A 24,278-nucleotide genomic window follows, 5' to 3' on the forward strand; every position below is an offset into this window, starting at 1 on the left:
GGAGGAAGTGACAACAGGGGCTAATTATCAGCATCCCCGTCACACCTACATGCGAAAGTGGAGCAAGCTACACTACTCAGGAAGGAACACTCACCCCAGCTGCAAAATAAACCTTCAGCAGCAAGTGCACTTTCAAAGAAAAAAAAGACCTACACAATCCTTCAACATCCAACATACAACCTAGAAGTTTCAAATGACAATATAGCTTTTAATTATATTTGATAAAGATAAAGAGTAAGTTACTAAAGGATGGATTGGAACCTGTTATTCTGTCCTTCATACAGGACACATGGTCCAGTACGTATTTGCAGATAATATTTATTCTTTGTGTGTAAGCTCATTTGCATTAGGCTACAGCCATAGATAAGATTCACTGCCCTCCTAAAACAAATACAGTAGGCTGTGTTTGGATCTGATATTTGTTCTTTAATTAAAAGTTTTCAAACAAACTAACCCTCATTGCACCATTCTACAACATACTGACAAACAACATCTGACACACTTATATTGTGTGTACTATATTCACACTACCAAGAAGAGCTTACAAGAGGCACATTTACTATGGGCACAGCTCCAAAACATTGACAAAATGCAATGTTGAACAGTTCCTGCATTTTCACCAGCACACTTGAAAAGGGACGGAGATGGACCAAGTGGATGACATCCCATATGTAAATCACATTGGAATCCTTTAGGATGAAAGGATGATGATTTGGCAGAAACGGCAACAGCTGCAGTGTGCACATTTTCACTTGCTGGTCTTGTTCATTTTGATCTATCTTTGAACTGGCAGCTTCAGCAAAAAAGAAATTCACAAGGTGGACATCTCGGCATCAAGTGTACATTAAAGGGGAACTGCAACTATTTTTCTATTTTGGGGTTAGAAAGAATCGGCGTTGATGAGTGCATTTCAAATCACAATTAAAGTAAATTGGTTTTACAAGTTACATCACAATATAGAAAAAAATTCCAGGTATGCGCGGTGCCATACTCTACAATTCAGAACGATGCAACAAAACTTCCTATGATGTGAAGTGGCCCTGTTACATTGTAAACAAGCAGACTTCTGAGTACGTCTCTTTTAATCCAATAGAAAAATTGCTCTTGACTTCGAGATGGTTTTCCCGACCTATACTACTTACCTCTTAACCCTGCGTCCCGATCACATCGGAACATTTCTGCGGTGACAACCTGTTCTTATTCGCTTTTACATCTTATTTCATTAGACATCACAGTGAGCTAGTGACTAGTGAGCAGGAAGGGCTGCTTCACATCACAATTCGTGGGAACTCTCACTCTTGCTCCTGGTGAGACCAGGGGTTTGCTACACCATGGCAACTTACAGTATTTTTACAAAGTTCACAACTTTGTGTTAAACTCTGAATTTGTAAATTGTTGAAATACCATCAATAACTTTATTTTGTTACAGTTTAATAACTGGTTTGAGAAATTGAGACTGCAGTTTCCTTTTAGTACAGACACTGTATGTTACAGGCTTTTCTCCACCTAAACAGCAGAACAAAGCCCTTAAATAGTCCGAGGTGTTACGATTAGCCAATGATGAAATACCCAGGCCAAGAACGGATTCATCGTTGAGGCACAAAGTAAATATACAGGGCTAAAAAAAGTCTGGCACAGGCGACACGTCCCAAACTGAATTAACGCCTTGGGAGTATTGCCCCGCTATACTCGAGCAGGCAGCAGAAGTCAAGTGCCTCTCCTGCGTTCGTCCCCTGTGATGTCTTTGAAGTCGAGACAGATGCGCCTTCCTCTCGCAGTCGTGAGGGAGCATGCTGGTTCCCCGGCAAGAAGTGCCCGTCCAGCAGGAGAAGAATCCTTTTGTTTGCTTCCCAGGCCTTTGATAGCATGCCAAAAATGTTTAACCAGGGCCAAGGGGCTGTGATTCATTTTAATTAAAATATTAATGTCTTGCTTTAGCCCTCTTTTAACAATCATATGCACACAATGCCATAAAATATTTCCATTTCCAGAAAGTCACATTAAAGTGCTAACAGCTTCCTGCAGCCTCTGCGCAAGAGAAAATAAAGATGTGGCATCATGGCATATTCCTACAGCTGGGGAACATAGGACAGTGTGTAGTTCTACATGAAAGTTGCTCATTTTCACATATTGATATTTTATAAGTATTTGAAAGATCCCTCTTGGAAGCACTTCTGTTCAGTTTGGCCCCGTACCACCACTATTTAACTTATTTTAATTGACTGACTTGTTTTTGTTGATTCATTACACAGAACTACAATTTTAGAAAAGCAGTCTATAAAAAAGACAATATTCTCTAATGTAGAATTATTTTCTGTGCTACATTCTAAAACTCAACCTAAAAGCAAAAAGACATACTTTACTTTTAATTCTCTCCCACCTATTTTTCACTTAACACACATACAGCTCCAAAACTCAAAATGTCCGTGATGACCGATCCAAAGTGACTTAGTGAGCAAACGACACATCTTCTACTAGTTACATAAAAAAGATACGTTACTAACAAGAAAAAGGTCTGACAACTTCACAATTCTAGCAAGTTGGAATTGCTAACTTTAAAATGGATTTGATGCAGCACAAAAGCAGCAACTCTCCTCTGACAGACCACACACACAGTAAAGCCCACCTGGAGTCTGTTTTGTATAGACAGCAACTTTTCTTTAGCCCAATCAAAACAAAAGGCTCCAACAGGCCAAAACATTACAACATTACAAAACATCACAACCCTAAAGGTGACACTTGTATGATACAAATACCAAATCAAAATATTTTCAAAAGGCAAATTCAGAAAAACGTGATGCCACAGTCCTGTGACTGATAAAGAGCAGCGTACACTGTAGCATGCTGCCTCCACGACACTGCAGGTTGGAATCTGTACACTGAGAAATGCTCCGTGACTTACTGTGAGATGTGGGTGACTGGGGTCAGGACACTATCCCCTTCTAAGTCCAGATCGTCTCCAAAGCTGTTGGTGCGGTGAATTGGTCTGGGTGTCTGAACATCCAGAAAACCTGCATTTTTCTTGACTGAAAAGTAGAAACATTAAGACATAAAAATGAAAGAAGATAGGAAATTCAAGCAGATAAAACAGATATTTCAGGTAATTTGGAACACTTCAGCCACAGCAATATTTGTCATCATATTAGTGTGATCTAGAGTTCCTGTCCCACATTATTTTTATTCAAATCAAAATCTTTCTGCTTCTTTCAGAATTTCCCCCCTTGGTTGGTTTACAATATTTGATCTTTCAATAGAAAGTCATACTGTATGAAAAACTTGCAGCCATTCAAATTCCATGATTACCACATTTGTGCCCTTATTTGAGTGCTCTGTCTTTGTCTTTATTTGGTATAGGACATAAAAGATGCTGAAACTGCTGCTATGTGTATCCATACATTTCTGATGCAAGAGAATGCTCAAATTGTTCGTTCAAATGACAGATTAGTTGACAGCACAGTCCAGTTCAGTCGTGTTTCTCACGTGCAGACAGACGAGAGAGTGCTAGAAAGGCAGAGAAGACAGAGAGCAGAGTTACCTGGCGAAGGAGAGCCAAGCTGAAAGGAGGATATTGAAGTCCAGGACTGCTGGCGTCCTATAGCAGCAGTAAACACACAAGACAGCGAAACAACAGCCAAGAAGGTTAGGCACAACCGACAGAGAACACATCACCAAAGCAAAATCTCTAGGACAGAGGAAAAATCAGAGGGAGGAAAGACCACTTTAAAGGGATGAAAGAAAAGGAGTTCCTGGACACTCCACTCAAAACGCTTTACAGGTAACGGGGACTCCCCTCCACCACCACCAGTGTGCAGCCCCACCTGGATGATGCACCAGTACGCTCCCCACACACCAGCTCTCAGCGGGGAGGGGAGCAGAGTGATGAAACCAGTTCATATTTGGGGATACTATGACTGGTAAAAGCCAGGGGGAGATTTGAACAAATAATTTAAGTACACGCGGGTATCTGCCTCAGCAATGGGCAATGTGAGTGTGGATCTGTGAAATGAGAGTGGCACAAAATACGCAGCCCAAGAAGGAACAGTATCATCACCCGTGACGCCGACTAAAACGGGTTGGTGCCTGACAGAAACCTGATAGATGCTGTACCACAGCAGCTCCCTGAGCCTCGCGATTGCACAATACCATCTGGTTATAAGGACAACAAGAAAGAAAAGCTTGGCAGACCACTGCAGGAATTATTAATTCATCTGGAAAGTGCATTTAAACCCCTCGCAAAAATGAAACAAATATTTTTACAGTTTCGTTTGTAGCCAGCTGGAGACAGTGGTGCGTCACCTTGCAATGTGAGCGAAAACATCTGTGGCCCATACAGAAGGCTTCTAAAGCAGATGCCAGTTTTTCCAGAGAGCGCAACAACACCACAGTATTTAGAAAACTGGAACAACAGGCTCCACTAATGGGCAAAGGATCCCAAACTGTGGCTTTAGTGTATTAGGAGAAGTCAGTGACAAGGGAGATCAGGATAGCCCAGCCGGACCCAGGTTCACACGAGGTCGAGCTGCACTGATTCATGTATTCGCACGTCAGATGATATGACCATTGATTTAAATCTTGCAATCCCTGCTTCATGTTTACAGCAGAGCAACTATTGACTTTGATTATTGTCAGATGCTCAGACAGTCATCAGTCAGGTAGTTTAAGCTTCCAGTGTTAGCATCACCTCTCACTGCCACAGATTTTCCATCATTTATGGTCAATTACATCTGTGGCACGGCTATAGAAGGAAACTGGAAATGCAGTGACCAAAACAGCGAAGGCATTAGTTTAATACCCTGGTCTGGAGAGGAGAAATCCCTGATAAATTAGTGGTGAGCAGTCCTGGTCCTGGAGGGCTTGTGTCTCTGCAGCTTTTCTAGGTCTTTGTTAATGAGTAACTGGTCCCATTAATAAGGTGGTTTAAGAGGTCCCATTAAGAGCTGAGCTACAATCAAAACCTGCAGAAACTCCGGCCTCCTCTCATTGATCTATTATCTATTAAGAACCATTTATTAAATCTGCTCTGATTAAATTTGTTTAGCTCACCATCAAACTTTCACATAACTAAGCTCATATTGTCTATAATCTACAGTATGTATTTGTGCATATGTGCACATTGATGTTTGTACCTATGTTTTTAACGAGTAGGCTGTTTATTTATAAGGCAGAGCGAGACACATCTGTGTGAGTTTCTAGGGTCCACTGATGTCTTAATTATACCATGAACACATCCATATTAAAGAAACAATAATTATGGACTTCAATATAATTTTGTAGTTTTAAATCTAAAATTTCTCATCAACAACGAAATGTTTCATATGATAAATTCCAATGTTTGTTGAAATCCAAACCGAACTCCAGAGCAGTAATTCCAATCAGGAATTAGACTGATGTACAATAATATACACCAGGGCCACTGTTTTCCCAATGTGGGAAAGGTTACCTGGATTCTTCCTCAGTGTTACCAGTGTTTTTCTAGACCTCCCAAGGTTAATTCATCAAATCTCAGCCATCTCTCAGAGCAGAAAGGCAGTACCCGATATATTTAGACAAAACAGAGCTAAAACTCTTCTTACCTGTTATTTTCAAAGCATCAGGTTCACCTGTAAACTTGCAACAGAGGTGCACAGGCAGACAGGTACAGAATTGAGGGAAGATACAAGAAGGGAAGCAAGAGAACGAAGAGAGAAGTCAGGTAATGACAGAGCGATACCCCATACACCAAGCACGGTTTCAAGGGAGAAAGCCCAGCAAGAGAAGGCAACAGAAGCTGGACTGTGGCACCTTTCTTTCCTACATGCAGAACAGTCAATCCGACCATCCATCCATTACCTACAGCGAGTCGTGGGCCAGTTCATCGCAGAGCACACATACGGATATTTTAGAGATGCCAATGAACCTAGACAGCACATCTTTGGAAACTGGGAGGAAACGGCAGAACAGGCACAACCCCACAAGAACACGAGGAGAATGTACAAGCTTCACACAGAAGGTGCCTAGGAATGAAATCGAACCCAGAACTCAAAGGTTGTGGGACAAACAGCACTAACTGCCATGCCTCTGTTCCACAAGACAACAGAGTGTCGTACTCTGTTACACAAAGGTGCTCAGATATTATATTTGTTTAATATGGGTGTTCAAGTACAGTGCTTGTTTGTTATACACGGGCGCTCAGATGTTGTACACATCATACAAGCGTGTTCAGATACAGTGTTTGCTAGACAGAGGTGTTCAGATGTTGTAATTGTTAAATAGGTGTGTTCAGATACTGTGATTGTTATACAGAAGAGCTCAGTTGTCGTACTTGTCATATAGGGGAGTTCAGATACTGTGTTATGGAGTCACCCTGTTGCTGTATGTGTTTTATGTGGGTGCTCAATTACTGTACTTGTTGAAGACAAGTACATGAAGGTGTTCAGTCCTTTATTAAAGCATTAAAAGTATGTTACAAATAATGATCTGTCCAATATTAACTCATAGCTTGTCTTACCTGTTGAGCTGCTATACGTGTCAACACTGTTGTGCTCTGGTTTTCGGTTGTCAAAAACGTGATCATACGTGATGCTAGGAATGGTGGGTGAGTTAAGGCCATTATCCTTCTCGCTTTTCAGCTTCCTCCGAACCTTCACCTGAAAAGAGCAACAGAAACTCCAGAGGTACAATTCAAGCTAAAATTAATTGATGGCCGGGTATCCCTGCGCCTGGTGGGATTTTTCAGTAGTGCTCTGGGCCTTGGTTTCAAATGTATCCTGATTCAGGGGTTCTCAGTCCTGCCTCATGGAAACCCTTGTGTCTTCTGTTTTCTGCTCCCGTCAAATTCTCAATTTCTCAACCATACGCTAATTTGTTTAATTTTATGGACCTTTTTTAACATTTGCTTCCAGTTCTTAAAAAGTTGAATAAGACTTGCATTTCTTAAGAACTCTGGGCTAACTAGTGAGCTTCAGGACACCATGCATTCAGGTGTGCAAGCTGATATATATCCAACTGGCCTTAAGCAGAAGGAAAGACACAGCCTCTCTGTTCACATTCCAAACAGTGTCATTCACACACGTTTCTGTTCATCCATCAACTGATCACCTAACAATACACTTTAAATAGTGTACTTTGAAAATCAAGCACCGTGTATGGAAAAAAGTCTACACCAGCAAGCTGAACAGTTGCAGGAACTATTTAGCACTGGTGATCCTGGACCCTACTGGAATAAAAACGAGACACAGGATTAATCTAGGAGCAAGACTGAGAACCCCTGATCTATGAAGCCAGAGCATGGACTCACTCCTAGAATGTTTTATAGGTTCTCTGACCAGGAGGTTCTCAAGCTTTTTTATAACAAACATCTCAATACTAACACTTACACTTTAGAGATCATTAAGCCATTTTAGGCAAATGATCAAAAAGAAGCCCCTGTGTCTAACTGCACTGGCAGCCTGTATCGAGGACTGCCACAACAGGGCTCACTAGAACAATCTGACTCTGATGACAAACACACCACACTTCCACCGTGTAGGAACGTCTGCTCACAGAGCCCTCTTGAACACCCGCACAACAAGGATTTCTCATGGTCGTTAGGAAGCTAAAGATCCCATCTTGCATTTCCAGGCTATAAACGTCTTTCCCCAGGACGTGCAGGATGTTCCCCACACTAACCGTTTTCCTGGGTCTGGGGCTGGACACCACGGATGAGTTGGACACGACGGACTTCTTCACATACAGCTTGAAAGTGGCTGAATCTGGGTTCTCGGCAGCATAGCACCTCCAGGAGGTCTGTGAAAACAGCGCAGAGGATTCAGAGTGGTGAGTTTCACCAGTTTGAGCAGAACTGGAAATAAGTGCTGTAAAGTTATTAGAAAGATAGAGTTTTAAAGAGAATAATAATGAGGATCATCATTTTGAAGAGGATAATCAAATTATTACCCTGAAATATTTTGTAAATGTCATTTGCATTTGATACATCAGTCTATTCTCCCTTTCACACTACAGAGTCAGAAATGGAAGCAATAAGAAACACATATAATCCTCAAAGCTTTTAGGGAGGATACATAAAGAATGCAATTTTCAAAGCACACCTGTATGAATATTGTCCAAGTTTTGATGTCTTAAAACAAGGTTTCAGATGTTGTCCAGCACAGTGGTAATCCATTACTTCAGCAGTTCTGTTTACTTTCTTACTTCTGTGGACTGAGATTCTACACTATGTACCGATAGACATATCTTTATTTTTCACTCTGAACTTGTGCGCAGTGAATTGATATTTATTGTTCTATGTTTCGGAACAACCTTATGGTAGAAATATGACCTAGACGCCAGCAGTGAAGAGTTCTAAAAAGATGACGGCTCAGGAACTCGAGCAAACAGATGGCACTACTTTCGAGGAGGCTCTGAGTTTCACCTCTATACTTCACAGTGATGACATGATGGTCATGCCATCACAGTGTCGTCAAAAGCGATTCAAATGCTGACAAATGAACACAGGTCTGAAACAGCATGTAAGAGCTGAAAAGGCTACATGGGTAGTGCAATGAACCGGAGCAAACTGCCCTTGCTAAACGCTATCTGTAGGACCTCACCTGTATAAGGGAAGCAGCTGCCGGTATCTGTCTGTTGAAGTGTTTCTGTCTCTGCTTCTGCTGCACCTTGAGAGCAAAGCCAGAGCCCAGGATTCCCTACACAGAAGACCAGAGAGCGTGGTTTAGCACCAGCCTTCTCACAGAGCGCCAATCGGGACACATCCACACGAACACACTATCACCACACAGGCAGCTTCATCAGAATAAGGCTGCAATGTGTTACGCACATTGCAAGCATCTGACATTTTCTGTTATTTTCTTAAACAAAACAAAAACCTGATTTTGATTGCTTATTTTTGAGACAATGCCACACATACAGTGCCTATAGAAAGTCTGAACACCCTTTCCAAAGAAATATTAAATCAGAATCTATTGAACCTTTATTTACACCTTGTAATGCACAGCCTCCAAGTGTACAACAAATGCTAAAACATTCTGAACAGTAATTACAAATGAAAACTTAGAAAAGTGGGCTGGATACAGTAGGTTTACATCCCCCCCTCAGTAACAGCAATTGTAAATTAACTTTAGTGTAACCAATCTCGTTGAAAATCACACAGCAACCTAATCAGCCTCCACCTTTTCAATTGTTGTGATTCTGATTATTTCAGAATAAAAGCAGCCATTCCTGCAGGTCTCCTCTGCTGGGCAGTCCCTCTCAAAGTAAAGAGTCAACTATGGGCAACAAGGAGCTGCTGTGTCAACAGACCACTGGGATGGCTTTTTTGTGTCTGGGTTAAAGTAACAAAAATAACAAAATGTGTTACTTTGGTAAGGCTGTGTAGACTTCTATAAGCACTGTATATAGAATGCACATGGTTGGTAATTTTTCAGAGATTTTGACTGCTGCTTACTTACACAGAAGATAAGAATATACAGTTACATCCTTCCTCATAGGGTTTATTCTAGAAACAAATTCGACATTAACATTTTCTATGAAAACAAACACTTCATTCATCTGACCCATTTCCTGATGAATCCAATTAATAATATTAAAGGAACCTACTTCCACTGGGAATGAAAACAAAACAAAACCAAGAGCAATTCATAACCTGACATTTCACAAATGTTTGTCACACTTCTTTCAGCACTACAACGGCAAAATATGGGTAAAGGGTGAAGCAAAAGCATCTGGAACAATAATGGGAAACTTCTGGACAATGAAAGGGAAATGGCCCGTGTACCAAGTGAGTATTTTACTCACTTATTCCATGTTAGAGTTTGGACCGAGAACAGACAGTACTGATAAGGGGGCATACTCAGATATGGGTGGCATAATTTGTATCCCTCAGGGATCTGTACTAGGATCCCTGCTCTTCTTAATTTATAGCAATGATCTAGATTCTGATACAGTTAGTAAACTACTCATGTTTGCAATATCAAATTAGGAGGATTAGCAAAAACTGTAAAAATTAAATTAAAAAAGATTTACATGAAATTCAAGACTGGGCAAATGTGGCAGATGACACGCAAATTGCAGTGCATTACACACAAAAAAATAATTTACAAATACAACATAGAAAGCACTGAACTTGAGGAGACTACTTTTGGAAAAGCCTTGGGGGTTTATACTGAAACATCATTTACATCTTCTAGACCGGGGTCAGCCACCTGGCACACTGTAATCATCTAGACAATTTTATAGCAATATAAAATGCAAACAAAATGTTATATATATATAGTCAGGAGCATATAATTAAAATCTGATGGTACAATCGTACAATCTACTAGTAAGATTCCATTTACTGTAGAGTACTCATGTACCATTTTGGTCACCATGTTATAAAAAACAGATATTGCTGTTCTGAGAACAGTCCAGCGAAGAGCAACGAGATACATTCTGGGGCTTAATGGAATATCCTGCATACTGACAGGTTACAAATACTGAACTTTTTTACTCCTGAACAGAGAAGATTATCAGAGGACCTAACCTGTGGTTGTCAGATAAAGATCGAAACCTCGATACTACATGTGTGATAATGACAAATGAAATGTTAAGACATTATTTGCCGATTAAATGTCAGTTTGGACTGATTCCTGTCAAAAACCTTTGTAGGCTCTGGATGTCGGGGGATTGTAAAGTTCTCGTTTAAAACTATTAGCCTAATTACATGGTTTAACTTGCAGAACTACAAAAAGGGCTTTAAAGGAGTGACTTACCGCTGGGAGAGCGAAGAAAGAAATGGCGAAGACTGAGAAGCAGGATGCGATGGTCTTTCCTACCCACGTCTGGGGCACCTTGTCACCATAACCTATGGTTGTTACAGTAACCTAAGGGAAGAGTCAAGAGACCAGTAAACCCTTCAGCATTTTTCAAAACAGAAAAGACATTGCATATCTCTTCCAAGACATACAAATGCATACAGGACAACAGGAAACCATTAATATCAGCTATTATCAGTGTAACATATGTTGTAACACAGAAGTGTAATGTTGTTTGACCTCGGGACACAATCTCCTAGTGAAGAAAGTGTTAGTGAGCACACTGAGCACCATCTGAGAACCTGCTGTTAAGTCATAGTGAAGAGTGTTGAAGTCTGTATAAGTCTGCTTATTGCAAGTTACCACAATCAGTACCAGAAATACCAGGTAGCTGAAGGAACATGGTTCAGAAACAGATTATTAACTTTCATCTTGACTTTCATTCCAGCAGAACGGGTCAATAAATTCCTAGCCTATAGTGGATCAAGAGGTCACTACTGTATATCACATAATGATTTTACATGGGGTTTCTGTCAAAAACATCTAGAACAAATGCTAGCAAGTACTTCTACAGTATACTGTATACAGTATCCATCCTTCTTTCCTTAGGTTTTGACAGTCCATCAAGGCCATACTTTTTGGGGAAGTGAGCTGTATCCTATTGGTGCAGAAAAAACTGAGACATTTTAGAATGGGGACAAAAATGTCCAGTAAATTTTTTCCAAGATATACTGATGCATTTCTGTCAGCACGGTGGTGCAGTGGTTAGCATTGGTGTCTCGCACACTGGGGCTCTGGGTTCAATTCTGGACCTGGCAGCTGTCTATGCGGAGTTTGTATGTTTTCCTCAAGTTCATGTGGGTGTCCTCCAGGTGCTCTGGTTTCCTCCCACAGTCCAAAGACATGATGGTAGGTAAATTGGCTTCTGGGAAAACTGGCCCTGGTGCGAGTGTGTGTGTCTGTGATGGACTAGTGTGCTGTCCGTGGTGTGTGAGTGTTTGTGATGCACTAGTGTCCTGTCCAGGGTGTACCCTGCCTTGCACACATTGCTTGCTGGGACAGGCTCCGGCTCTCCTGCGACCTTGTATTGGTTGAAGTGGTTAGATAATGAATAGACTGCTCTGTGTTTCAGCTTTACAGTCCGCTTATAAAGCTGGGAGAGTTTATAATCCTCATGTTTCCACTGCAGGGCCTTGCATTCCCACTGAGAGCTGCTGGGCACACACACTCAGACACCGCAGACGTGGGGGTGGAGGTGATTGGGGAGAAGTTCGTGTGAGGACAAAGGCCAGAGATCAGCCGCGATGAGTCAGTCTCCCAGCCAGGGCTCTCTAGTCTGCCAAGTCAGGCTCTGCCTGTGTAAACGGCACCCGCACTCAGACAGTCTCCAAGAGGGCTGACAGTCGGAGTGCTGCATGGCTCCTAGGTCTTTCGGAAACAAAAGACACTTAAGTGGCGCTTCTGATACTGCCCAAGATCCACTGACATGTTGCTCATAGCCGAGACTAAAATCTCTCACTGTAGAGCTGTGCATTCTCTGATTTTTCCCAGGAAGATGCTTTTGTGCTACAATACTAAAGGCATTGTTTGTAAACACAAGCTATTCTGTAATTCGCTCGACAGACTGAGCGGGTTATAACCAGGGTTTATTAATGCCAGAAAAACAATCATTACTAAGTTTGAACAGTACCCAACTCTTCTTCTACTGGATTTTTGTTGTATTCTATTTTCGAAAAAGAATTCTAGTTTTAAAAAAAGGTTGTCTGGTGGGACTGACTGTTTATGCTATAATAGATATTTTGCACTACAAATACATTCTCCTGTTCAGAAAAAAACAAGGTATTTCAAAGACGAAACTCCATAATTATAGATTAGAATAGTTACATTAATATTTGAGTTACAAAATATTTAATATTTAATAAGTCTCAACTAATTACATATTGTATGATCATTATGTGAATTAGCAATTCTGTGATAAAAGCATTTTCAGGGATTCATATTATCATCAAACCTGTTAATAAATCCCAGCCATCCAGAGCATATAAATACGTTTATTTGTATTGAATGTTCCCAAAAAGCCATAAAAATAATGACATTGATACCATCTAACAGTGAACCCGATCTCATTTTCTTAGCTATAATAACAGGCATTTCGAAGAGAATGTGCATTAGTTGTTTTATTGTATAGTATATAATACGAACAACAGATTTTGCCATTTGGATGTTGGATTTAACAGACTATAAAATATTGATTTAGAAAAGTATGATTTAAGAGAAAAATTCCATTTTTCTTCTTCATGACACTTCATCTTTGTTTTTTTGCTTTGCAGGGTCATAAAGATAGCTGATGACAAAAGATTGCTGGCATTCTTAAGCAAACATCTTTCCAAATACGAACACTTTTTTCAAAATTCACAGCTGTTGTTGTGTTGATGCAGGATTTGGTGGTTTGGATGTTTTTGTTTTTCCTTTTTAAATATATTATAATGTTTAACTTTAATTAACAATTGTATTATGTACTGTTGCACATGCAGCTGAGTCTAAGCCTTTTGCAAATTTTATGAATTTTAAAGCTCCCGTCTACAGCTGGACTAATACCCAGTACACGAATCTGATAAGGAAATTAATGGGTGTGATACTAACTTGCCCATAGCTACAGTGGAATATGAAACCTTGGCTAAATCCCTAACAACTGGGAAGATGCTCTGGGATCAGGTTTGTTTGTTTGTGTTTGCAGTTTTAGCAGGAAACAGGAAAACACACGCCCCTGGCTTAAAAACAGCATGATACAGCGATAGTCCGGGAAATGGGATCCCACAACACTGATCACTGAATGAAGATACAAGCATTATTCTAAAGACAGGGAGACAAACAGCTAAGTGAGAATAAAAGTCAGGCTGATTTCGATTAAGGCTAACTGTGCCTAAAAGGGACCTGAGGGGCAGAGAAAACCTGAATTATTGGCAAAATTAACTGAAAGACGTTTTAAACCCGGTCTGTGTGATTTTTGGCATGGTCACAATTGCAATTTTCTTCAATAACCAATACAAATTCAACAGATTTAACAGACTTTTGGTGGAGTTCAACACTACAGATTGGGAGTTGTGTGCATTTTAAAAATGATTTCTTGGCTTAACTTACAGTAACTCTACTAATTTCCTGTGTTTGATTTTTGTCCTGCTAGACCTTAATAACCATTTTAAAAAGCACTTTCAGGTGTTCATCATGAAAGGAGATTCCATAAAATATGAGCTTATCCATTAAAACACAAATATCCATCCATTCTATTTCCTAAATGTTCATCCAATGCAGGGTCTCGATGGAGAAGGAGCCTGTCCTGGGGACACCGTAGATAGGATGCCAGGGTACACACTATGCGTGACTGTGCTATTTCTTTAATACTCATTCATGATAGCAAGTGGTACTGCAGCAAAGGTGTCCTAATGGATTGACACCTTTAAGACAGTATGTAAATTCTGTGGAAATCGCTGGCAAGCACACAAGTAATTGGCAAGCAATTAGCCCACAGTGAACTGGATTTGCCAAGCAATAGCGTTTTAATGGCCTAGATCCTGCACGACCCCTGTGAGATTGCTGTGATGTCACAGAAAAACATACAGCACTTCTCATCAGTGCTCTCTCCTCTAAGCCCTGAGTCAGTGACAAGCGGCAGTGTCAGAATTCAGGAGGGTGTCAATTATAAGGGGGTGTGGCACCAACAGGGCATGTGAGGGTGATGAGGGGCGTGTCCATGACAAAGGGGCGTGGCAGAGGATTTTACAGCAGATTGCTCGTTTGCCTTGCGTCCACAGGGGCTGTAGCAATAGGGTCCAATGAAGAAACACCCAGCAAATCCCAAAGCGGATGTGTATTACCCACAGAAAATAAGTTCATTTAGTGATTGAGAACTTAATTTGGAAAAAAACATGTGTGATTTAATCAGTCGTGCTTACCACTCCCCACCACAGGGCATCGGCATAACTGCCAAACTCATTGGTTCCATTTGCATCGACAGCGTCCTTCTCAGCCAGGTACACGAAATAGGAGGAGAAGATCAAGCCCAGAAACCCAATGTACAAGGTCGTTATCAGCTCCTGGAAAAGACACAGCTTTCAAGAACGTTTCTGCAAACCAAGTGGGTCCATGAGTTCAAGGACTTCATTAAAGGGTCTGTGTTATAGTAATTCAGCTATGTACCTGAGTAATTAAAGTCTGTATTAAAGGTACACATTGTGGAGAAGCACTGCATTTTATTCCTAAAACTGAGACAAAAAATAAATTTTCAAGGCAATAAAACTGAAATGTCAGTCCACATGAATCTTGCCTCCTGTGTCTTTTTTGTTTGGTGTATTTTCTCCTCAGACAGAAGACAGAAGCAAATGCATTGAGGGTGCCTGACTTTCAGCCAGGATTTTTCCAACTAATGAACGACATTATTTCTCCAGTATAGTGTTACAGTGGGAGGCAGCTCTGGTTCCAGCCATTGAAGGACTGTGTTTCATCTTGTGCTTTGGTTGTTGAATTCAATCATCTTTACTTAAAGTGATCCATCTGCTAAATCACAGGTGACTAACAATCAGATGGCATTAAGACTCGTAATGTAACAGAATGGAACAGCCTTGTCTAACCTTGCCTACTGTAACTGTGGTGTGAGGCAGAGTTGAAATACCACTAAAATTATTATAATAGAGGATGAGTTTACAACTATGTTTGCAATTATAAAGAATAAGTAATTTATCCAGCATGACCTAATCCTGCCCCTCAAAGCAGCTCATGTACTGCATACACTATACTGCACCTGTACAAACAGCACAGGATATTGTATTTCATCCCATTAAACATGATTGTGTATTCAGATTATAAAAAGTATTTGTGCTGTGTCCTGCATCCTATTATCTTGGGTGTACATAGCATTTGTGTTCTTCTTGTGTGATCACAGACCAGCCTTCCATTTCAAGGGTATTTTTAATATTTTGAACAGTAAAGAAACAATTCAACAAAGCTCTGTAAGTAGGACTTTAAAACACTTTTAGTTCTGAAATTTGTGACTTTAAATTTGTGCTTATGTAACCTCTACATCTCGAAATGATGACAGAAACATGATGACCCAGTTCCATTAGGGTAATTTTGTTATCACGAAGAAAAGATATTTGTGCTCTGGAATCAGTCAAGATAGCTTATTGAGAAGCAACAAGATACACTGTGGCTACTCAAGTCTTACACTGACAGGCTCAAGGAACTGAATTTACTTCAGCTTTAACAGAGACAACTAGAAGAGGACCTGATACAAGTATTCAAATTCCTCAAAGGCCCTGACAAAGTCATCTCACAGCTCTTCTTCAACACGAATGGTTAAACTCAATCCAGAGCATGCAAGGGGAAACTACGTGGAAGTATACATAAAATAAGAACAGGAGGCACATCCCTATCCAAAGGTTCATGGGAGTGTGAATCAAGCTACCCAGCCTTGTGGTTGAAGCCAGTACCCTAGTTTCTTATAAGAAATAACTGTATGAGATCCTGGGATCAATTAACTTCTAGCTACAGTACTGGGCTAGATGGACAAAATGGCTTCCCTTCGTTTGTATCCTTTATTATCGTCTTATGTTCTTGTGTTTCAAGTAAGAAAGCGTATTTTACGAGAAGTAGATTTCTTCCATTAACCCCCACTCCCCTTTCTGTGGGAGAAGTGAAGGATTGAATAACAAACTCAAGCCAAAAGAAATAACCCGTTTGGTGGCCTGAACACGCAGTTTGCTCCCCAGACAAAAGCAGGAGGCTGGAGACCAGGGTGGGTTGTGCCAAGGCAAGAGGCCTAATCCCTGTGATTAAAGTGTCACGCTGGGAGGCCCACCTGTCGATGGATGAAAACAACAGACCCCAGCAGACGCCAGGTACCCCCCTGACGGTCCACGTGGAGCATTCGCAGGATCTGCAGGAACCGGATCCCTCTGGAACGCAGGGAGACAAGAACGGTTTTCTCTGCTCGTTAAAGCAAACTTGCTTTGGTGCAGGTTCTTAAGGCTGCTGAGGCACAATCTACACTACGTGATATACCACCAGGTTAATACCACTGCTTTGCCCCATTCCCATCCAAGAATCTTCTAAAGTAAACCTGGCAATGCAGAGTGGAGGCTTAAAAATACGCAAATGTGCTAAACTTAAAGTTTCACTTCAAATGAGGTACAGTCTTTTTGAAGTAAAAATTGTGCTGTTACTGTGTTAAGAAAGCTTTACTACACAGAGTCTGAATGCTCCAGCTACAGGCTGATTTTACACTAAAGGTTTTAAACAGATTCTCTCTAATGTAAGAAGAGGGGAAGAAGTCTGTTTTGAGATGAAGCCATGAGATGAAGTATTCTAAGCTCATTGGAATTTAAAACATGAACAAAGAAACAAATGAACAAGACGTATTTTCAACACTTACCCTGAATCTCTGAAGAGTGACAGAAATGAGACTAAATAGGATGGTACTGTATATTAACCATGTTTTGAAAGTTTTTAATACTGACTTTAAAGGTTAAACAGCTTTTAACAGAAGTTTGACAACCTAATTTGGTGGTCATGTGTAATGACAGAAATAATACTCAGTACTATATGCATACTGTAGATCTAGAACGATCTAACAGGGAGCACACACAGACACTGTTAGAAAACATTATTACCTGACAGCAGAAGTGGCAAACACTTGTCCATTGGATCCCACACTAAGCACTATGATGGAGGCAATAACCACAATCAAATCTGAGGGGAGAGAACAGCAACACATTGACAGTCTTAGTAAACAGCACGTAGGTAAAATGAGCACTGGAGGACATTTTCTTCTAACTTAAAGGGAAGTCATCTGAAGAGGAAGAGGATATATCTAAAATCAACACAGATCACAGGGAAACAACTCTGAGAACAAGAACAGATAAAACTTTATCCCCATTTTAGTGTTGCTGTATTCATCTTGTTCTAATCAACCACATAACTGCCGTGAAGAACCTTGCAAAGCTGAAATTGGCTAGTTTTCTCTCTACAATTGGGGGTGCTGGACAAATAAAGTGGAACTCGAGAGTTAATCCTCACGCTCCCCTCTGTCTCTGAGCGCCTTACTTTCCCATGACTGCTAGACCCCATTCATCTCACACCTCCTTATTCCCTGATCGGCAGGCAGGCCGCTGGCGTCCCCTCTTCCCTTATCTGGAGGCTCCTTCTCTTTCCCCATCCGCCCTGCCCTCCCCCATTCCCAGTAGTGTCTGAGCAGTACCGCAAGCGTGCAAGCCTCACCACACGCAGGTGCTTAAAAGGGGTATTTTTTAGATCCGTCTGTCCTTTTGAAGTAATACAGCAGCCTATCACAAACACAACTTATTGATCAACTCAAGCACAGGAAAAAGGGTCACATACAGAAGCACAGGAATCTTGAGTCTTACATAGAAGTCGGGATTATTAATCATCTTTGCATACACATCTTTGATTCACTTATTGCTGAGTGAAGAATACTGTTTCATGTGAAGGGGCCAATAGTTTGCTTTAGTACTTTGACAGCAGAACCTATTTTTGCCATAAACTGTAAATGAGCTTCAGAAGTCTGAATGGTTGTAGCGCGTTTTTTAATGTGCCCTTGCTGGAAAACACTGTGCAGTAGAGTGGCCGTTCCTGCTTTGCTGGTTCAGAGATGATGTGCTTGCTCAGGGGATGAACGGGGCGATGTCGTGCTGGAGAACAACAGGGGTGACACTGTGGCGAGTTGCTCTGCTCACCAATAATGGAGATGGGTTTCCTGGCAAAGCGGAGCCTTCCCCGACAGCCCACGTACTTGCTGCGGCACCCTGCCGACCACAGCCTCACCACATACTCCACCCCGAAGAAAACCACCAGCACGATCTCCTGCGAAACAGAGCACAGCCCCAGGTCAGACCAGCAGGCCGCGCCGCGAGGAAAACCACGCCAAGTCCCTGTCGCGACACTTTGTGTTCAACCTTGCAGTGCTCTTAAGATATTAACTTGAGCACCACCAGAAATAGGGGACAGTACAGTACTTTTCCCTCTTGTCCACTGTGCATCAGAGAGGTATAAATATCTGCTTTCCGTGTGTCAGCCTGCATGTGAAACACTCGTCTGTGACAGTCTGACATTTCACTTAATATAATCACCTCACTTTTCAATTAACATCACAGAACACGGTGGCTTGGAGGCACAGGGTTAGCACTGCTGCCTCACGGTGCGGGTGTTCCCTGCATGAGGTTTACATGTTCTCCCCATGTTTAAACGGGTTTCTTCCCAGAATCCAAAAACATGCTTGGAGGTTAACTGGATCCTGCGGAACTGGCCCTGCAGTGGGTGTGCCTGTGTCCTGCTCACAGTGATGAGGTGGGCTCTCGGCACTGTGATCCTGCACTGGACAAGCGGCGATGATAACTGCGGGTACCATTGTACTACAAAGACTTCTGTCTCTCTCCACATATGTAGCTAAAAAAGGAATTCAAAGCAGTTGTATTTTTACAATTAAAATAATTTAATATAGAAAAAGAATTAAACCAACCTTAAAGAAACTGATCATTTAAAAAAATGTCACGGCCAGACAAAGAACACCATAATAAATCAGAGAGATAAAGTTAGTGTAAACACAACAATTGACTTTAGAACATTTTCATATATGAATTATTGCCAGTTAATTTAAAATGAACAATGAAAAGGAGTAAAGCAGTGTGTGTGTGACAATATAGTGATTACAGGCAGGTGTACTTACCACTTAGAATTAGAAAATACTTCTAAATTAAAGAATCAGTCAAAAACCATTTAGGTATCAAATTGATTTCAAGTCTCCAACATGGGAACAAAATTCAGACAAAGAATCACAGTGAGTAAGACTGCATAAGCATCAGCCTAATTAACAAGTAACTACAATATTAACACAGCACAACATTACTTCATGGCTCGACATTGATACATGTCCAGTATCAAAATCCCTTTAAACATTTTTTCATTGTTACAATGTGCTATTTAGAACAAAAAGGTCAAAATGTCAAAATCTCTTAATACGAGGCATACTGTGTTTGCAATGATTGTTTTGTTGGTACCAGTCAAAGTCATCTTGGATGCAGAGCTAATGACTTTCCCATGTTTGAGCACAAAGTGAGAGCTGCGCTATTGAATTATGCCAGATATGAGTTATGACTTGGCTGAGGTGCCATCTGTTTTGCAACTCTGGAAATCGTGGCGCTTTTGTCCAAGAAGAGTGAGCAGAGTGACACCGAAAACATGGGGGCAAATAAGCTCTGAAAAATGAGAGGGGTCTCAACTCCCAGCATGGGAAACAAGGCATTCGGACTGGAAAGAAGCCAGCAAAGAACCAAAGGTTACCTTGTACAAATATCCTCACATAATAGCAAAAACCAACAGGACCTGCCCAAGCGCAGTGGGCAGACGGACACGCAGGCGGTGCTGGAAACGCAAGGACATCCTGGGGACAAAGGGGCAGACAGGCCTCAATGGTGACTGGCGGCCTGTGTCGGAACGGCAGGCAGGCATGTGAAGTGGACAAGGGCGGTTTCGATTGGCTCCGGGGAGCGGGGAGATGGGCCAGTCGGCTTCATGCCAAGAGGCATTTTTCACCGCTGATGCAGAGATAAAGGTTCAGGTTCACCTGAAGAAGGCTCCACGGCCGAAACATTGTGTTCTCTTTCTTCTTTTTTTCAGCATGGAATAAACCTATTACTGTGTTACAGTGCTGCCCTAAACTTGCAATAATAAAATCTTTATTTAGCCAATCAAGTTAAGAAGTGATTCTCATGTACTGCCTTAAAATCTAGGTCAATTTAGAATGCTATGTTTATTCTGGACATGCAGGCTGAGGTCACTGGTTATGATAAAGGGCTTCATCAAGAGTCTAGATGCTTTAACATCAAACATTAAAGTTTGGAGAAAAGATTACTATTTGGAAAGGAGGCCAGTAAAAGTGATTAACCTCAGAAGTATATGAAGAAAAAGGATATCAGAACTTCCATGAATAGACTTTTAAGACTTTTAAGGTATCATGAATTAGACAAGTGATTAAACATAATTGCCAATTAAATATTTAGCCAACCCTAGGAGTTAGTTCTGTGTCAGTGTTGAAACCCACCCCAGGGAATTCAGTTTTGTCTCTATAATAACAGTCATTTCCAAACTGTGGACCCAAAACTTGTGATTTGGAATGTGTTTTGTAGAGTGTGGGGCACTAAGTGGCCATTTGCTGGCTGCTTATTCATACACATCCTTGAAGAAGGAATTGGACGAGGTTCCAGGGTCAATAAGCGAGCAGCACACAGATGGCCCAGTGTGCATCATCTTCCCTGTTCTAACATGGAGATCTTCCCAGTTCAACACTGGAGCTTGTTTTGCAAATGAGCTGGTCCTCTTTTAATTAATGGCCCATCTGTCTGTATTTTTGCAATGTGCACCAAAGAGATAGCCATTCCCAGCCATTCAACGCAACAGACACTCAGTGCAATTTGCATTGGGGCAGAGACGTTATTTTATCAGAGGTCAAAGCAAAGGCCAGAAGACACAATAACGAGCTGCACTGTATTGTGCTGGGGTTATGGTCCTTTCACCTTAAAATCCATATGAAATCTCAACTAAAATAACACTGAAAATGTCCACTATGGTAGTATTTTGAAAAGAACCTAATGGTGTTATCAAAGTAAACTTGAACTGATTGCATTTTTTGAAGTGAAACATGGATATTTTTCAACAAATCCCTAGGAAAATTGTATTTTAAAGATAAATATACAATGTAGTTTAAAACATTGTGGCTGCTTGCTTTGATTTTATACAAGCAAAACAAGATTAGAAGTCAAGTCAGTATGTTCATTCCTGCTTTCTAGTGTAGTGAGACAGAGTTAATTGATTGCGTTCAAACATGCACACCTGGCACTCAGGAAAGGCAGCTGACTCAAGAGCATCAGTAATTATAATAATAATAATTAATAATAATTGCTTACACTTATATAGCGCTTTTCTGGACACTCCACTCAAAGCGCTTTACAGGTAATGGGGACTCCCCTCCACCACCACCAATGTGCAGCTCCACCTGGATGATGCGACGGCAGCCATAGTGCGCCAGAACGCTCACCACACATCAGCTATCAGTGGGGAGGAGAACAGAGTAATGTAGCCAATTCATAGAGGGGGATTATTGGCATCAGTAACAGACAGACTGATGCCAATGTGATTTTGGACAGACTTTCAGTAATAGGCAGCCCAATAAGCAAAAGATCTGCCAACTGCTGATGTTTTTCGCACTCTGTCAGAAAAATCAAACATCGAGGGTCCAGTGAAGCCCACAGAGCTTTCTGTGCTTCACACAGTCAGAACGCATTTACTTACGAAGGTTAGACAGCAAGCAAAGTGACAGCTCTGGAAACAGAAGACTGCAGTGTGAGGTGCTGACAGGGGCAGGATGCAGGCCTAACTCAAGAGTTGCTTGGCTCTTTTTGCCTTGTATCTTGACGTGTGCCCTGGAGTAAGAGGGAGATGGGCCCTCTAACTTTGTTTTAAAAGTTGTCTCCAAACGATTAAGACAGAAACATAAAGATGTGAATGCAGAGGGCAGGCCTGGGGGTGGGCTAAGTGTTGGGGGGTTTAAAACCTGGAATGACGCCTCAGGCCAGTTTCTGAGAGGCTGAGGTGGGGGGGAGGGACACGCAAAGTTCTGCTTTAGCAGTCATGCAGAACAACACTGGCAAGAAATGTATCACTCCCCCCCTAGGGCTGGTGCTGGATTGCTGGAGGGCTGCGATATTGAAAATGCCTTCTCATCTGAGCCAGTTTCCAGGGGGTGGGGGGGGGCGAAGGGGTACGTTACGGTTGCTCGGGGATACAGGGGGAAGTTATGTAGGACCACGCAGAACAGCTTGTGCTCTTTCAACCCCCAGTGTTCCCTCAGAAGCAGAGGTCTCTGCTGGGGCAGTGGCCCTTTATCTCTGCATCAGCGGTGAAAAATGCCTCTTGGCATGAAGCCGACTGGCCCATCTCCCCGCTCCCCGGAGCCAATCGAAACCGCCCTTGTCCACTTCACATGCCTGCCTGCCGTTCCGACACAGGCCGCCAGTCACCATTGAGGCCTGTCTGCCCCTTTGTCCCCAGGATGTCCTTGCGTTTCCAGCACCGCCTGCGTGTCCGTCTGCCCACTGCGCTTGGGCAGGTCCTGTTGGTTTTTGCTATTATGTGAGGATATTTGTACAAGGTAACCTTTGGTTCTTTGCTGGCTTCTTTCCAGTCCGAATGCCTTGTTTCCCATGCTGGGAGTTGAGACCCCTCTCATTTTTCAGAGCTTATTTGCCCCCATGTTTTCGGTGTCACTCTGCTCACTCTTCTTGGACAAAAGCGCCACGATTTCCAGAGTTGCAAAACAGATGGCACCTCAGCCAAGTCATAACTCATATCTGGCATAATTCAATAGCGCAGCTCTCACTTTGTGCTCAAACATGGGAAAGTCATTAGCTCTGCATCCAAGATGACTTTGACTGGTACCAACAAAACAATCATTGCAAACACAGTATGCCTCGTATTAAGAGATTTTGACATTTTGACCTTTTTGTTCTAAATAGCACATTGTAACAATGAAAAAATGTTTAAAGGGATTTTGATACTGGACATGTATCAATGTCGAGCCATGAAGTAATGTTGTGCTGTGTTAATATTGTAGTTACTTGTTAATTAGGCTGATGCCTATGCAGTCTTGCTCACTGTGATTCTTTGTCTGAATTTTGTTCCCTGAAGAAGGCTCCACGGCCGAAACGTTGTGTTCTCTTTCTTCTTTTTTTCAGCATGGAATAAACCTATTACTTGTTCCTTTGCAGCCTACGCATGCTGACTCAGCTACCCACCTGAACTGTAACACAGTGCTTAGCTTTGCTTCCTCACACCGCTGGGGTTCAATTCCTGGAGTACAGTCTGTGTGGTGTTTGCATGTTCTCCCTGCACTCACGTCATTTTCCTATGGATACTGTGTTTTCCTCTCACAGACCAAACATATTGGTAGGTTAACTGGCTTCTGGGACAACTGGCCCTGGTGTGAGTGTGTGTGTCTGGAGTCCCCTCGAAAGTGTACCCAGCCTGGCACCCACTGCTTACTGGGTTAGGACCTGGGTCTAACTCCATCTCAACCCTGTATTCGATAAAGCTGTAAGAAAACAGATGTGTCACAGGTTTAGTTTTTATCTGAACTGTAACTGTAACTGTGTCCGACCCAATCGGAGAACATCACGTGTATGGAGTAATCTCATTCACTGCATCTCTTGCAAAAAGTGCCCAGGCATTTACATCAGCTAGACACAAGAAGACTGGTTGACCATTTCAGGGACCATGTCAGAGCTGTGAGGATCAAAGATTTCAGGACTCTTACTTTAGAAAGGCATTAGAAGACAAAATTATCCTTCAACTTGGATTTCACATTCCCCTTCTCTCAATGATAGACTAAATTAAAACTTCAGCTTCTCACACTTCGCACATAGACCTCCCTTCAACGAACACTTC

The 24,278-nt window shown here is 41.8% G+C and overlaps 1 protein-coding gene across 4 annotated transcripts in view; it reads right to left on the minus strand.

The window, feature by feature from the left end:
* The window catches only part of kcnq1.1 (potassium voltage-gated channel, KQT-like subfamily, member 1.1), a 283,894-nt gene that overhangs the window by 205,818 nt on the left and 53,798 nt on the right, over nucleotides 1–24,278 (minus strand). For 3 of the 4 annotated variants that reach the window (XM_088610905.1, XM_088610907.1, XM_088610909.1), the window contains exons 4-14: nucleotides 18,518–18,644; nucleotides 17,435–17,513; nucleotides 16,624–16,720; nucleotides 14,723–14,863; nucleotides 10,728–10,838; nucleotides 8,568–8,663; nucleotides 7,648–7,764; nucleotides 6,488–6,626; nucleotides 5,574–5,600; nucleotides 3,536–3,592; nucleotides 2,903–3,026 (exon numbers count right to left, since the gene is read on the minus strand). In XM_088610905.1, the coding sequence (XP_088467031.1) occupies nucleotides 2,903–3,026; nucleotides 3,536–3,592; nucleotides 5,574–5,600; nucleotides 6,488–6,626; nucleotides 7,648–7,764; nucleotides 8,568–8,663; nucleotides 10,728–10,838; nucleotides 14,723–14,863; nucleotides 16,624–16,720; nucleotides 17,435–17,513; nucleotides 18,518–18,644 (1,115 nt within the window). The remainder of the gene's footprint in view (nucleotides 1–2,902; nucleotides 3,027–3,535; nucleotides 3,593–5,573; nucleotides 5,601–6,487; nucleotides 6,627–7,647; nucleotides 7,765–8,567; nucleotides 8,664–10,727; nucleotides 10,839–14,722; nucleotides 14,864–16,623; nucleotides 16,721–17,434; nucleotides 17,514–18,517; nucleotides 18,645–24,278) is intronic. The other variant, XM_088610908.1, reaches the window with a different exon arrangement.

The sequence above is a fragment of the Lepisosteus platostomus genome, chromosome 18, assembly GCF_059453375.1.
Source record: "Lepisosteus platostomus isolate fLepPlt1 chromosome 18, fLepPlt1.hap1, whole genome shotgun sequence".
NCBI classification, from domain to species: domain Eukaryota; kingdom Metazoa; phylum Chordata; class Actinopteri; order Semionotiformes; family Lepisosteidae; genus Lepisosteus; species Lepisosteus platostomus.